Raw genomic sequence first — 16327 nt, forward strand, 5'->3', positions numbered from 1 at the left:
AGGGTGGAGGGAGAAGAGTCCCTCTTTCTTTTTAAAAAGTGCTGTTTCTGCTCCGCCTCTTGGGGCTTGCTCCTGAGGCATGCGGAAGGCCTCAATGCTGCAAGGAGACTGGGAGCTATGTCTTTGCCCAGTCCTGGTCCTCCACCGCTGGGATAGAGAGCAGGGCAGCTGGCTCCTGACATCTTAGATGCCTGAGGCTTTGCGGGAGGCCAAAGCCACAGCCAGAAGGGACTTTCTTCACTTAGTTCTAATTCAAAATAGCTCTTTTTGGTGTGCCATAGCACCAAAGAAGGAACTGCTGCTGCTCTTTTCCACTCCACACCGACAGGAGAATAAACTACAGTGGAACTGGACCCACTCGTTTCAAAGGCTGGAGAATTTTTTGTAACCATGGCAGCCAGAACTTCCTTACTTCCAAAGCCCATCACGAAGAAGTTCAAACTATGGGTGAATCGGCTGCCTGCACCCCTGACTGCCTCTTTGTTTCTCTCTCCTAGCCTGAACTGGAGCTGGAGCCCCAGGCATCGACCTTTAGGGGTCATGCATTGCCACCCAGCAGTGAGCGCCCTGGCTTGTGACCTGGAGCTGACGGAATGGAAAAACAACAGCTCATGCAGTTATGATCACAAACACGGCAGCATGGGCACAGACACAGAGATGGATGGGCGGGAGCTGCCCGTTGGGGCATGGGTCTCATGGGTGTGAATCCCCTGGTTTAGTCGAGTTCCTGGCTCCAGATTATTAGCTGTCAGAGGAAGATGGAAAGCAGGCATGGATTAGTGAGTGTTTGGGTTGCTTAGGGTGAAATGCACTCTGGTGAAAAAAGACCACAGGAAACAGAAAGCGTTTCATACCCATTATAGTTATATGAGCAGTTCCTGGAAAGCAAAGGAGAGCCGAGTTGAAAGAAGGACCACATTGAAGGCAGTTAAAGTGACAGGCATATATATTATCCAAAGGAACACCAGAGAGCTCTGCTTCTCTGGTTGACAAAGTTATACAACCACGGAATTACCCGGATGGAAGGGAGCACTGAGCTGATCCAGCCCACCCTACTATTCAACATCCCCATCTAATCAGTGAGGAAATAAGTTTTGTTGGGGGTAGGAAAAAGGCTAGAAGCATTCTGTAGTTCATAGAAGCTGAGACTATAGTGATTTCTTTCTTTTTCTTTTAGAGACAGGGTCTTGCTCTGTCACCCAGGCTAGAGCGCAGTAAGGTGATTACAGCTCATGGCGGCCTCAAGCTCTTGGACTCAAGCAATCTTCCTATCTCAGCCTCCTAACTGGGCCTAGTGATGTGCACCACCACACCCCGCTAATTTTTAGTTCTAATTTTTTTGTAGAGACGGGGGTCTCCCTATGTTGCCCAGGTCGGCCTTGAACTCCTAGCCTCAAGCAATCATCCAACCTTGGCTGCCCAAAGTTCTGGGATTACAGGCATGAACCCAGGCACCCAGCCAGATTATAGTAATTTCGTAATCACAGAAATAACCCAAAACCTACTGACCTACTGGGTGGTCAGAAGTGCAGCTTAGTATAAGGCATTCTGACAGATTTTGAATAATCCCCTTAGTAAAGCACAAAGAAAGCACCAGGCAGAATTTTATTCCAGCTCCTCACAGCACTGAGAGTTGATCTTAGTAAACTATGCTCCAATTTGATACTCAGGCATAATCTATGTAAACATACATGTATTTTTGAAACTTCATGGGATTTAAAATTTAGTCAATATTCCTTCACCTAAGATTGTATTGATGGAGTAGTATTTTTGATAATAGACAACAGTTATAAAAAGCAGGTCTGCCCAGTTTCAATGTTCATCTGTAGTGCTTGGGCGTGCTGTAAGGGAGCGAAGCCGGCAGGTAGCAGGAAGCCCCCTTAGAGGGTGCCCGGAGCCCCTCTGTCCCCACTAGCCTGAGTTCATTACCCCAACCTTACCTTCATCTTCCGAGACATCCAGGATCTCATCTACCGTCTCAGGGAAACTCATCCGATGCTTATCACTGACTAACTACAACGAGAAAAAGCAGAGAATTCAACGCAAACTAGAGCTGTGCACTTTTCCACCAGTCCAGAGGTTCTCTGGTCACGCCTGTAGGGTTTGCCTCAAATGAAGAAAACAGACGGAGGAGACGCTCAGCCTGGAAGCTGCTAGGCAGGAAGCACTGGGATGGGACCCGGGAAACCTGGTTTCCCATCTTTCCCAAACCCATCCACCCCGCTGCTGCCCGGGAACGCTGGTCCCGCCCTGAGTCCTCATGCCACTAGGTGGCAGCACAGCTCCACTGGAAGGAGGACAACCTCCCACCTCTTGGCTGAGGCGCCTCTGACGGGCGTCCTGGAGACCCAGAGTGCACCCCACTTCCAGAGTAACCCTGGGCACGCCCGTGAGCCAGGCTGAGCGTGTCTAGGGTGGGTGCGAGGGAGAGGCAGACATACCACGAAACTGGTTTCATCTGTGACAACCTTGAGTACGTCGGTGACAGAAATGTAACCCAAGCGCTTGGCTATGGCCAGAGGTGTGGTTCCATCCTGGGAAAAGAGCAACCGGGTGCAGTCAGACAGGGGATGGAGTCTGGGAGGCGGGGATGGCTCCTCAGACACATATTGAATTCATTTTCTAGTTGTTCAGGAAGACCTGAGTGGACAGACGTCACCGTGGGGCCCAGAAAGAGATCTCTGCATGGGTGTGTGCCTAGATGTGTGTTAGCAGCAGCACCCACAGAGACAGGTGTGGAAGGAGGGAGGGCAGCGGTGCTTTCTATCTGCAGCATCAAGTGTGGGGCCTTGCAATCCCCCAGAGGAAATCACCCCAGGAGAAGTCAGGCTCTGTCAAGTGGGAACCCCCTGGGAAAGAGGTCAGGAAGTTGCCAGGTGCAATTTTAGGAGGGTGAGGACAGAGGGAGGCTGCTCGCTGCTCCCAAAGTCTGTTCTTGGGTGTCAGTGATGCGGTATTAAAATAGTTGAGTTTTACTCCATATACTTCAATGAACTCTAATCAGAATACTCAGAAATCACCAATCACCAGAAATACAGCAACGGCATATTTTCTACTTCAGCTTGCAGAGAAAGAGCTACGTGACCAACCATAAATGGATCCTGAGGCTTGATTTTTCTTCTGACATCTCTACTTTCAGGATGTGCCTTGGGATCCGTTCAGATTCAAGCCCAGCTGCAGTCGCAATTTCTGCAACCACATCTACAATGAAGGGTCCCTTTTTTTTTTTTTTTTCTTTTTTTTCTTTTTTTGTGAGACAGAGTCTCGCTCTGTCACTCAGGCTGGAGTGCAGTTATGTGATCTTGGCTCACTGCAACCTCTGCCTCCTGGACTCAAGCAGTTCTTGTGTCTCAACCTCCTGAGCAGCTGGGACTACAAGCACCTGTCACCTCACCTGGCTAATTTTTGTATTTTTAGTAGAGACAGGGTTTTGCCTTGTTGGCCAGGCTGGTCTCGAACTCCTGACCTCAAGTGATCCACCTGCCTTGGCCTCCCAAGTGCTGGAATTATAGGTGTGAGCCACTGCGCCCAGCCAAGGGCCCACATGCCTTCAGAAATAGAAGGAGACGTGGAGATAATTTCACAGAGCCTCCGCATGGTCAGATGAGGAAGCTCATACTGAACAATGATTGCTGATGTCACTAAAGGTAACCTCAAGTCCTGAACAATCAGGGACCACCCACAACATTTAATTTTGTTCACTTGCACCATAGTGAAAATAGTTTCATGCATTTAAGAAGAGGTTTCAACAAGTATATATATACAGTGTGTGTGTATGTATATATATATATAGTGTGTGTGTATGTATATATATATATAGTGTGTGTGTATGTATATATATAGTGTGTGTGTATGTATATATATATATATAGTGTGTGTGTATGTATATATATAGTGTGTGTGTGTGTATATATATATAGTGTGTGTGTATGTATATATATAGTGTGTGTGTATGTATATATATATATAGTGTGTGTGTATGTATATATATAGTGTGTGTGTGTATATATATATAGTGTGTGTGTATGTATATATATATAGTGTGTGTGTATGTATATATATAGTGTGTGTGTATGTATATATATATATATAGTGTGTGTGTATGTATATATATAGTGTGTGTGTGTATATATATATAGTGTGTGTGTATGTATATATATATAGTGTGTGTGTATGTATATATATAGTGTGTGTGTATGTATATATATATAGTGTGTGTATGTATATATATAGTGTGTGTATGTATATATATAGTGTGTGTATGTATATATATATAGTGTGTGTATGTATATATATAGTGTGTGTGTATGTATATATATATAGTGTGTGTGTGTATGTATATATATAGTGTGTGTGTGTATATATATATAGTGTGTGTGTATGTATATATATAGTGTGTGTGTATGCATATATATATATGTGTGTGTATGTATATATATAGTGTGTGTGTATGTATATATATATAGTGTGTGTGTATGTATATATATAGAGTGTGTGTGTATGTATATATATAGTGTGTGTGTATGTATATATAGTGTGTGTGTATGTATATATATATAGTGTGTGTGTATGTATATATATATAGTGTGTGTATGTATATATATAGTGTGTGTGTATGTACATATATAGAGTGTGGGTATGTATATATATATAGTGTGTGTATGTATATATATATATAGTGTGTATGTATATATATATAGTGTGTATGTGTATATATATATAGTGTGTGTGTATGTATATATATATAGTGTGTGTGTATGTATATATATAGTGTGTGTGTATGTATATGTATATATAGTGTGTGTGTATGTATATATATATAGTGTGTGTGTATGTATATATATATAGTGTGTGTGTATGTATATATATAGTGTGTGTATGTATATATATAGTGTGTGTATGTATATATATAGTGTGTGTGTATGTATATATATATATAGTGTGTGTGTATGTATATATATAGTGTGTGTGTATGTATATATATATAGTGTGTGTGTGTATGTATATATATATAGTGTGTATGTATATATATAGTGTGTGTGTATGTATATATATATATAGTGTGTGTATGTATATATATATAGTGTGTGTATGTATATATATAGTGTGTGTGTATGTATATATATAGTGTGTGTGTATGTATATATATATAGTGTGTGTGTATGTATATATATATAGTGTGTGTATGTATATATATACAGAGTGTGTGTATGTATATATATATATAGTGTGTGTGTATGTATATATATAGTGTGTGTCTATGTGTATATATATAGTGTGTGTGTATGTATATATATAGTGTGTGTATATGTATATATATATAGTGTGTGTGTATGTATATATATATAGTGTGTGTATGTATATATATAGTGTGTGTATGTATATATATAGTGTGTGTGTATGTATATATATAGTGTGTGTATGTGTATATATATATAGTGTGTGTGTATGTATATATATAGTGTGTGTGTATGTATATATATATATAGAGTGTGTGTATGTATATATATATAGTGTGTGTATGTATATATATATATAGTGTGTGTGTATGTGTGTGTATATATATATATACACACACATATTTTTAAGACACAAGGTCTTGGTCTGTCATCCGGGCTGGAGTGCAGTGGTACAATCACAGCTCACTGTAGCCTTGACCCCCTGGTCTCAAGCCATCCTCCTGCTTCAGCCTCCCAGTTAGCTGGGACTATAGCTAATAGGAGCTACCATACCCAGGTAATTAAACACAATTGCTTTGCAGATTTAGGGACTCACTGTGTTGCTCAGACTGGTCTTGAACTCCTGCTCGCAAGCAATCCTCCCACCTTGGCCTCCCAAAGTGCTGTGATTACAGATGTGAGCCACTGCACCCACACTCAACAAGAATATTTTAATAAACATAAAAGGGGAGTGTAAATGGTGCTTGAAAGGAAAATGATCAGTTCACCAGAAGGAGGAACTGATCACAGCACCCCAGTCCCAGGGTACCCAAGATAGCTGTGGCTTTAGGGTGCTGCGGTCCTGGCCAGGCCCCAGACATGTATTAACATCTACCGTTAGGGAAGGTTACCCAGGGCTGCTGCCATGGGGAGTTTTCTAAACTCAGGGGAGAGAGTGTACTCACCGAGCTGACCTCATTTGGGGAAGCACCATTTTTCAGAAGCAGAGTCACGATGTCTGTGTGTCCCTGCTGGGCTGCCTGGTGCAGGGGGCTGTATCCTAGCTGCAGAGCGAGCAGACATTTTGGCAGGGTTAGCCAGCCGACAGACAGAGATCTGCCCACACACAACAGTGCCTGTCCATCTTCTAAGTGGGACATTAATAGAATGCATTTTCCCCCGTTCCTCCTTCAGGGTCCACAGTCAAAACTGTGGCAGAGCCCTTGGTGCCCGCAGAGCAGCTCTGGCTGCACCCTCATATGGCATAGAGCAGGGTCAGCACAGGAGTCGGGTTGAGGCATCCCTGTACCTTGGTCTTGGCATTGACATCTGCCTGGTGCTGCAGCAGAAACTTCACCAGCTTGATGTTTCCGTAATGACTGGCCACGTGGAGGGGAGTGTAGCCCATCTGAAAGGCAGATGAGAAGGGCTGACTGGAGCTCTCCTGAGTGGGGCATCACATGAAATCCTTCCCAAAGCAGCTGATTCAGAGAGAATGGACAGGGAGCCCCTCGGGAGGCCGACAAGCTGGATGGCTGCTGCTGAGGAGAAACCACTGGGCTGAGACACTTGTGGAAGGGGAGATGTCAGGTGGGCAACTGGGAAATGGACACTGAACCGTGAGAAGAGGGCTGTGCTGGGGTCCTCAGTGCATGGGAGATCTGAGAGCCTCGGAGGTGAGTGAAGTCCCCCAGACAAAGTGGAGGGCAAAAAGTGGGGCCAAAGGGGTGAGGCAATACTTAGAGGCAGAGGCAGAAAAGAGGGAGGAGGGAAACCAGGAGAGAGTAGCGTCATAAAATCCCGGGGGGTGGCTATTTCAAGAAGGAAGAAAGAAGCCCTCAGGCCTGAGAAGGGCACTGAGATGAGGGCAGATGGGGCTGAGGGGTCATGGTCACTCCAATGACAGCAGGCTTATTTCCATTAGAAAACTGAAATCCCATTGAAAAGCCCCCAAAATGCTGTCCAAGTGACTTAGTTGTGGTGTGATGGAATTTCCGGGATCTGGTCATTGCTTGAAATGCACGGGCTTGGGACATTTGCTCACGGGAGTCTCGGATATTATAGGAGCCTGTGCTGCTGAACCCTGTGGTACTGCCTCCCAGGGGCCGGCAGGCCAATGCCCTCTGGTCCCAAATGTCCCAGGAAGCTGGTGTCAGATTCCAGAGACCACCCAAGCACAGGTCCTTCCCGTAATGGGATGGCTTTGGGATCCTTGAGGCCATTCTAACTCACAGGACAGGGTCTCTCTGTGCAGGACCCCCAAAAACTAAATGACCCACAAGTGAAGCCTCAAAGATCCAGAAGATTCTTGGGTTTTAAGCAGATTCCTGTGGAAGCTGCAGGCAGTTGGAGACAAAACACTATTGTTGCCGGCATTTCTGTGCTACTCTGGAGGGGCTGGGGCTGCTGGTGCTGTCATTGTCACTGTCCCTTCCTTTTAATACGGTCGACTTGTGGGGAAAAGGAGCAAAATGTGGCTTCTTCCCTGAAGCTGCCTCTTCCCACCAACCGAAAACACGCTCTCTGGCCTCTGTGCTCCCAGTTCCTCTCTTAGAGTAAATACTGACTTACTCTCTTCCTTCCCATCCTAGCAATCACCTCCACGCCAAACTGCAGACGCCTGGAGGGCAGATTCCACTCACATAGCTCCTGGCTCACAGCAGAGGTTCAAAGAAAGTTGAACTGAATTTAACCAAGTGCTGGAAGAAAAGGGGCTAAGCTTTTGTGAGGATCTGGGGAAGTTGACATATTGACATGCTGACTACTCGTGTTAGACAGGTCTCAGAGTCATGATTAAACATTCGTCCCACTTTCTCACTGCAGAGGCTCAAAGGTCTAGCAAACTTTAAAAAATCCCCAATGGAAAAGTCAGATAATTAGGAGTAGTGTTTTCAGACTCCACTGCCAGCCCTAGGAAGGGCAGAGAAGAATGTCCCACTGGGTCCTTGGGGTTTCAAAGCTCCATTGAAGATTCAGTTCTGAAGTGTGAGCAAGGAGCCCACAGACTGCAGTTCCGGCTCCCTGCCTTACCCGGGTGGTGGCGTCCACCGTCACGCCGTGTTTGATCAGCACGTCTGCCACTGGAACGTGGCCTTCTTGTGCTACCAGATGGAGGGGAGTGAGTCCACTCTGCAAAAAAAAAAAACGTTCATTACATTAGCAAGTAAAGAATTCCAGGCCACAAGAAAAGAGCTTTGAGGTTTGGGAGCTGAAGCAGACTCTGCAGTCACCAGCTAGCTGTTTGGCTCCAGGCAAAGCTCTTCTTGTTCTGGGCCCCAATGTCCTTATCTAAAAAGTAAGGTGGCTACACTGGATCAGGAGTTGGCAACTTTTTTCTGTTAAGGGCCAGATCATCAATATTTTTGACCATGTTTTTGTATGACTAACATTTAAACGAATGGGCATGGCTGTGTTCCAATAAAACTTTATTTACACAAACAAGTAGTGGGCCAGATTTAACCCACCGGCCCACAGTTTGCTGACTTCTAATCTAGATGAACTTTATGGCACTTTCCCATTGTTGGTGCTTTATGGTATCTTCCCATTTCCACGGTGAACTCCAGAGCCCTATAGCCTTGGTTTCCTAATCTAGACAATAGGGGTTGTCATGGCTCCATCTCAGGGGCAAGATGGGAAGCCCTTGAGAAAGCATAGGCGAAACACTTTGAGAGGCACACAGTGCCGTTAAATGTAGTACAAGGGCTGGGCGGCCAGGTGAAGGGGTGTCACGCCCTGCACTGACTCGGCATTTGCTGAGCCCCCACACTGGCTGGGGGCAGAGGCTCACGCCCATCATCCTAGCACTTTGGGAGGCTGAGGCAGGCAGATCACCTTTGGGAGGCTGAGGCAGGCAAATTAGTCTGGCCAACATGGTGAAACTCCGTCTCTACTAAAAATACAAAAATTAGCTGGGCATGGTGGCTCATGCCTATAATCCCAGCTACTTGGGAGGCTGAGGCAGAAGAATCACTTGAACCTGGGAAGCAGAGGTTGCAGTGAGCTGAGATAGTGCCACTGCACTCTAGCCTGGGTGGCAGAGCAAGACTCTATCTCGAAAAATTAATAAATACAATCAATCAATCAATGTAGCATAATGTTATTACTGCACAGTCAGTACTGGGATGGTCAAGAGGGCAGAGCCTCCCGACAGGAGTGAACGAACCATATTCTTGCATGCGGCATCACAGCTTCCTCAGGAAGGCAGTAAGTAAGGCATTAGAGATGTTGTTTGATATGTGGGCACCCACACAAAAATGTCACAAAAGTCTTCTCTACCCTGGACTTTGCCTCAATACCCTTTGCTAACATGGGCCAACAGAACTGGATTCCTCTGCAGGCACAGACTGTGTCCCCTCTACAGGACGCCACTTGCCCTCCTGTGCCTTCTGCACACCCTGCAGGCTGACCAGAGGCTTGTGAGCAGTAATGATGCCCCACCATACTCCGCTGCGGCCAGAGCCGGTGGTCTCATGCAGGCAGGCGGGAGTCTCAAGCGAGAACAGCCGTTAGTTGAGGAGTGACTGTGTCAGCCTCTCAGGCGGGCACCCTGCCTAATTCTTGAGCTAACACCAACAATCTGCCTCATGATGGGGGGTGCAGATGAGAGAGTATATTTCCAGACAGTGACCTTACTGTCTCTTTACAGAGCTCACTTTAAGTGGGACAGTGAAGAAACCCAGGATGCCATGAAGTATAATGAATATAACGATCCTAACAGAACGGTTCCTTTGTTGGGGGTCAACTGTTCAAGTTTTTACAAAATGTGCCAGCATTTGTACAAAATCTATAAGTTTTTAAGAAATCTTCAGTTGCCCTGCGCTTGCCCTTCTGAATGTATGCTATGTGACTCTATCATGTAAAGGAGTGGTTCTTCACACTGCAGGGTTCCACGCACATGAAGTGTCCAGAGCAGGTCGATTCCTAGAGACTGAAAGAGTCTCGCTTGTGGGGACCGGGAGCTCTGGGGGAAATGCGAAATGAGTGCTAACAGGTATGGGGTTTCCTTTTGGGTGATGAAAGTGTTCTAGAATTAGGTCGTAGTGATGGCTGCTGAATTCTGCAAAAATACTAAAAATCATTGAAGTGTAGAGTTCAAAAGAGTGACTTCTAGGTGAATTTCAATAAAACTGTTATTTAAAAAAGAAGTGAGCTTCAGTCTTTTTTTGGGTCATGCATTCCTTTGAGAAGCTGAGAAACACTGAATGCTTCACCCAGAAAACTGCTCACGTGCCCTTCCTCCCAGATGTGTGTGCAATTTTAGAAGGCTTTGTACTCACACACCTATTGTCACTGGAGTGAAACTCCTAGTGTATAGGTCATTGTTTTTAAAAATATCTTTCTCCCACCGAACATAGAATATTTAGTCCCAAATGACAGAATGCGCTCCTGGAGGGAGGCGCTGGCCGGTGTTTGGGGAAGTGTACTACAGAGTTTAGTATTATCTTTCTGCAGATCCTTATGTCAATCTGTTTAGAAATATCAGCAAAGGCTTTGGCATCAGAGAGGCTCAGAATCCTGACACCTTGGGAGTAAGCAACCTTTCTGACTCTGTTTATTCATTTAGAAAATGAAGGTGAAACGTACACAGTGCTTTTGCAAAGATCACACACACACACACACACACACACACACACACCCACACCCACACACACCCCTAACTCAGAACCTGGGCACACAGTAGAGGCTCAATATGCAAACACCACACGTCGCTAGCCCGCACTCCAGGACAGATCCGAAGATGCCATGCCTACCTTGTTCCCTAGGTTGCCATTGGCTTGTTTGGAGAGCAGCAGAGCCACCATCTCTGCGTGACCTTCCTGGGCGGCCAAGTGAAGGGGCGTCACGCCCTGCACCGACTCGGCATTTGCTGAGCCCCCATACTGTAGCAGACTGCGGGCCACCTCCACCTGGTTCTGCTTGGCAGCGATGTGCAAAGGGGTGTAGCCATTCTGAAACAGAAGAAGCCACCCAGAGCCTGGTTACAGGAATGCTGAGCTGACAATATCAACACACACACGGGGGCTGAGTCTGGTTCTTGGCCAGCTGGACACCCACGGAACACGGCTGGACACCCACGGAACCCAGAAGCAATTTAGGTGAACAAACAGACAAAATCCATTTGACTTGGAGACAGCTCCTCAGGCTTGCATAGCCACTATTAGGTCCACCTTTTTCACCATATGTTTTCTGTTATGCTCTGACAAACTGCTGGGCAGGAACAGAACAACTGGAAGCCTGGGTGAGTAAGGAAATGAAAGGTTCTCATTTCTTCCTTCCTGCGATAAGAGCCGAAAACCCCAAATATTTAATAAAAAACAGCAGTCCCTTTTCTTTCCTGGTGCAATCAGGCCAAGTGCTGCCCTCTGGGCCTTGCTGGCATTAGGCAGGGTGGTTCATGGAACATGCACGGGCAAGGGACTTGAAGGCGTGGGACAGTCCTCGCTCCACTCTTAACTAGCTGTGTGACCCGGGGCAAGATATTCCACAACCTAGACTTCCTTCTGTACCTTTTAAATCGTTAAAAGTGAATAACATCTATCTTGTTCATTTCTTGAAGTCGTTAGGTGGATCAAACATGATACCGTATATGAAGGTGTGTTCCAAAATTAAGATATAAAAAGTTGGCAGGGCACAGTGGCTCATGCCTGTAATCCCAGCACTTTGGGAGGCCGAGGAGTGAGGATCACTTGAGGCTAGGAGTTTGAGACCAGCCTGGGCAACATAGCTAGACCCTATCTCTACAAAAAAATTAAAAAATTAACTGGGCATGGTGGTGCATGCCTGTAGTCTTAGCTACTCAGGAGCCTGAGGTGGGGGGATGGCTTAAGCTAATGAGTTGGAGGCTGCAGCAAGCTCTGATCACACCACAGCACTGTGGCCTACAGGGGAGTAAGACCCTCTCTAAACAAGAAAAATTTAAAAAGTAGCACACCTGTGTGTCATGGCTTTGCAGTGCACTGGTTTGCAAGACATTATAATTGCACAACGAGATGAAGGAGCTTGCCTCAAAAGTAAAGCAAAGATGTCACTGTGCACTGTTTATTCAGCCATTTTTTGGTTTTCATTATTATTATTAATAGCAAGACTGTCTCAATGAAGGAAGCAGTGCATGGGTTTACATTCTGGAGCATACTCCTTACCTCCCTGCAGGCAGGAGATGGTCCCCAGATGGGCTCCTTTTCTCATCACTGCTGAAAACCACTTTCACCTGCGTTACCTTTTTTGAGCTTCATTGAAACCACATAAGGCCACTAGGGCCGGCATTTTTATTATTATCCCATCGTATGGAGAAGGGAGCCAATTCTCTGCGAGGTTAAGCACCTTATCTAATGTCACATAGTAGGCAGAACAACAGATACCCCAACCCTGACCTTCTGATTGCACAGCCCCAGGTAATTCTAAATAGAACAGTGGTTCTCAAACTCTGATGTGTACACAAATCCCTTGGGACCTTGTTAAAAATGCAGAGTCTGGGCCAGGTGTGGTGGCTCACGCCTATAATCCCAGCACATTGGGAGGCCGAGGCAGGAGGATCACTTGAGGTTGGGAGTGTGAGACCAGCCTGACCAGCATGGAGAAACCCTGTCTCTACTAAAGAAATACAAAATTAGCCGGTGTGGTGGCACATGGCTGTGATCCCAGGTACTTGGGATGCTGAGGAAGAATCTTTTGAACCCAGGAGGTGGAGGCTGCAGTAAACAGAGATCACACCATTGCACTCCAGCCTGGGCAACAATCATAAAATTCTATCTCAAAAAAAAAAAAAAAAAGCAGGGTCTGATTTAGAGGCACTAGGGAGGGTTGAAGATTGTGCTGTTCTAACAAGCCCCCAGGTGATGCTAATAATGCTGGTCCAGGGACCACACTTTGAGTATCGAGGCCCTAGGGCACTCAGGGTTAAGGGCAATGCCAGGCTGGAGGACATCCTGGACATGTGCCCACCCAGGCCCACAGCAGATGGCTGCCCAACGTGGGATCTGTCTCAGGGCGAGAGATTTCCCCACCTCGGCCGCATTCCTCTGGCTGAGGACTGAGTTCTCCCTGCCAGCCACTCTCTTACTGTGGAAACCAACATTTCCGATTCTGCCAGGATCACTGGTCAGGAAGAGGAAAGGGAAAGAATGGGGCTGGCCAAGGCAGTCAAAGTCCCAGGGCCGTCAGCAAGGTGGGCCTGCAGGCGGCTTTTGCAGTGAAATGCAAAGTTGTGACTTACCAAGGAATTGAATTAAATGGAAAATCATTCTCTTTGAAGAATGACATGCCATAATCCTTTCTAGTAGTCTTACTTTTTAATTTGATTGTGTTAGGTGAAAACATTAAATTGTTCTTTGTAGGTTGTGCTCATGTAACAAGCTCTGACTTTGAATTATAATAAGTTTAATTAAACAGCATGATTTTTGCACTGTATCAAAGAGAGCAAAGGAACGGGGTGCCATGCTGCAGATTCATCCTGAGAGGCGGGGCCGGCTCCGAATGGAGCTAAGCCTTCCCAGTGTGAGACACAGAGCACCAGCCAGCACCGGCCCAGAGGACGTTTTCACTAAGTAAACAAAAAATAAAACCCTAAGCCTCCAAACAGACCCCAATTGGGCCAAAGGGATCCCAGAAAAACCTTAAAAACTGAATTCCCAGCCATGAAGAAAGGGAGGTTGGACATACTTCGCTATACCCATTCCCTTTTGGAGTTTAGGCGCAACTGGCTGGCATTCATATTAAAATAGAGATCATAAGATCTGTGACCAGACAAACATTATCAACTGGACCCAAGGCCAGGATAGGCAAGGGCTGAGTCACACGCCCCCTGGAGGTCACTCGGCCCAGGGCACTGGTGAACAGACCCTTCGCTCAACTTATAACTTTCTTTTCTGCTGATTCCCATCTTTTAGACAAAGCTTTACTCCTTTAACCAACCGCAAATTAAAGAATCTCTGAATCAGCCTGTTACCTCTGGGCCCTGTTTCTAGGCATTTTTGTCTTCTGGGGTCAAATCAATATATACCTTCCATGTATTGATTTATGTCTTTGCCTGTAACTCCTGCCTCCCTAAATGTATACAGACAAACTGTAACTTGCCCCCAACACACTTTCTCAGGACCTCTTGAGACTGTGGTGCCCAGGGCCATGGTCACTCACTCTGGCTCAGAGTAAACCTCAAAAATATTTTATGGAGTCTGGTTTTTCCATTAATAACTACATGAAGCAATGCTTATTAGGCCTTTTTTTTTTTTTTTTTTTTTTTGAGTTGGAGTCTCAATCTGTTGCCCAGGCTGGAGTGCAGAGGTGCAATCCTGGCTCACCATAAACCTCTGCCTCCTGGGTTCAAGTGATTCTCCTGCCTCAGCCTCCCAAGTAGCTGGGGTTACAGGTGTGTGCCACCACACCCAGCTAATTTTCATATTTTTAGTAGAGATGGGGTTTCATCGTGTTGCCCAGGATGGTCTTAAACCCCTGACCACCTCAGCCTCCCAAAGTGCTGGGATTACACGCTTGAGCCACCACACCTGGCCCTATTTGCCATCTTTTAACGTGCAAAGGACCATCACTCAAGCAACCACGCAGTATATTCAGGGATGTATCCTCAGGAATCCCAGGCCACCTGGGCAACGGTGATGTCCACACTGACAAGGCCAGACCCCTGTCCTGCCCAAGGGCAGGCCTGCTCTGGACATGGCTCAGGCTCCCTAGTCTGAGATATGAGTGCCACTGTCACTCTCAGAACACGGACTGTCGCTCCGAGCTTCCCCTAAACAAGGACTAAAAGGAACAAATGAGCTTCTGCAAGTGACAATGACAAGGACAACTAGGCTGGAAATTCACAGAGAGAGGAGGGAAGAATGTGTGCCCGCAAAAGGCTCTTCTTTCCCAAGAAAATGAGCTCATCCTAAGGAATGCATGCGGAGGGAGCTCTGCCCAAATGTTCAAACAACATTAGCATCAAAATTGGAAAGGGGAGGGTTTGGTTTGGGTGCAGAGAGATTTGCATGTGAAATTCTACAAAATTGCCAGACTACTTTGGAAACTATTTTTCGCCATGGAAACAAAGCCCATCTGTACAGGGTTTGTGCTTGGATTTAGCTCTCTTTAAATATCCTCAACCTGGCTCCTGTTCCTTTTATATAAGTAGGAGAGTGAAGAGGAGGGGGAGTCCAGGTTCTTATTTTTAGAGGAAGGAGTAAGTCGACATTCCAGCAGGGCCGCGTGCTCCCTCTGCACAGCGACGTGGGGCTCGCTGCAGCAGCAGCGGGGACAGGAGGAGACGGGGCTGTCGGGAGCCGCATCTGCAGGAGAGCGACGCTGCAAGATGGGGACACGCGGAGCGTGTCCAGGAGGGAGAATGCACGGAAGCTCCAAGCCGCCACTGATGCTCCTGCTTGGGCTGCACCGGCCCCAAGCCCGCAGATGTCGGATGGATCACGTGGGGGCTGGGGGGCTGGGGGGCTGGGGCCCCGCCTGGGGCCCCGCCCCGAGGCTCCTTCTCTGCGGCACTTGGAGCGCCAGGGTTTGCTTTCCCATAAATTATCCTGTTTCCCGTGCGTCTGGCTGCCCCACAGAGTGCAGGGACTGCGTGTGGCTTTTGTGTTCCTGGCCCCGCTCCCTCTCTTCTCCCCTTCTCCCCACTCGCCACCAGTCCCATCATGCCCATCCCTACACAGCCTCGCCTTCCCACAGGGGGCAGTCTGTTCCCCAAAACGGCCCTTCCAGCTTTATCCTTGCACTACCCAACTCTGTGAGATCTCCCAGAAGCAACCCATCTGCTCCCTCCTCTGGTTCCCTCAAGGGTTAGGGAAACTGCAGCTCTGAGCCACTTGCCTCTGAAGCTGGTGTGAGGCTGGGCCGACTGGTGTGAGGCTGGGCCGACTCACATTCAGGTGAGCCTCCCTATAAAAAAGCCACCATCTAGAAGTCTAATCCAGAGATAAATGAATTTGGAGGTGATCATTCTCATTTTAAAGAGGTGACTTGCTTCCGGGTTCCAGCAAGTTCGCTGGCAGCCAGGAGGATTTCTCAAAGTGCGGTGGCTGTGGCCCCAGCCGCGGAATCACGCAGAGAGTAGGTTAAAAATGAGGCTTCCAGGCCACACCGCACAGTCCCACAGAGTCAGAATCTGCTAGAACCAGGCTCACCACTCCCCAGGGATTTTTATCCATGCTAACCTCTGGCAGTCAGTT

General features: G+C 46.8%; 1 protein-coding gene across 32 annotated transcripts in view; it reads right to left on the reverse strand.

The window, feature by feature from the left end:
- The window catches only part of ANK1 (ankyrin 1), a 244473-nt gene that overhangs the window by 46884 nt on the left and 181262 nt on the right, over window positions 1–16327 (reverse strand). For 21 of the 32 annotated variants that reach the window (XM_078347624.1, XM_078347623.1, XM_078347608.1 and 18 more), the window contains 7 exons: window positions 10910–11107; window positions 8190–8288; window positions 6469–6567; window positions 6125–6223; window positions 2442–2534; window positions 1941–2013; window positions 855–878 (listed from right to left, as the gene is read on the reverse strand). In XM_078347624.1, the coding sequence (XP_078203750.1) occupies window positions 855–878; window positions 1941–2013; window positions 2442–2534; window positions 6125–6223; window positions 6469–6567; window positions 8190–8288; window positions 10910–11107 (685 nt within the window). The remainder of the gene's footprint in view (window positions 1–854; window positions 879–1940; window positions 2014–2441; window positions 2535–6124; window positions 6224–6468; window positions 6568–8189; window positions 8289–10909; window positions 11108–16327) is intronic. The other 11 variants (XM_078347620.1, XM_035270408.3, XM_078347606.1 and 8 more) reach the window with 1 other exon arrangement.

Source organism: Callithrix jacchus, chromosome 13 (assembly GCF_049354715.1).
Source record: "Callithrix jacchus isolate 240 chromosome 13, calJac240_pri, whole genome shotgun sequence".
Classification (NCBI taxonomy): Eukaryota; Metazoa; Chordata; class Mammalia; order Primates; family Cebidae; genus Callithrix; species Callithrix jacchus.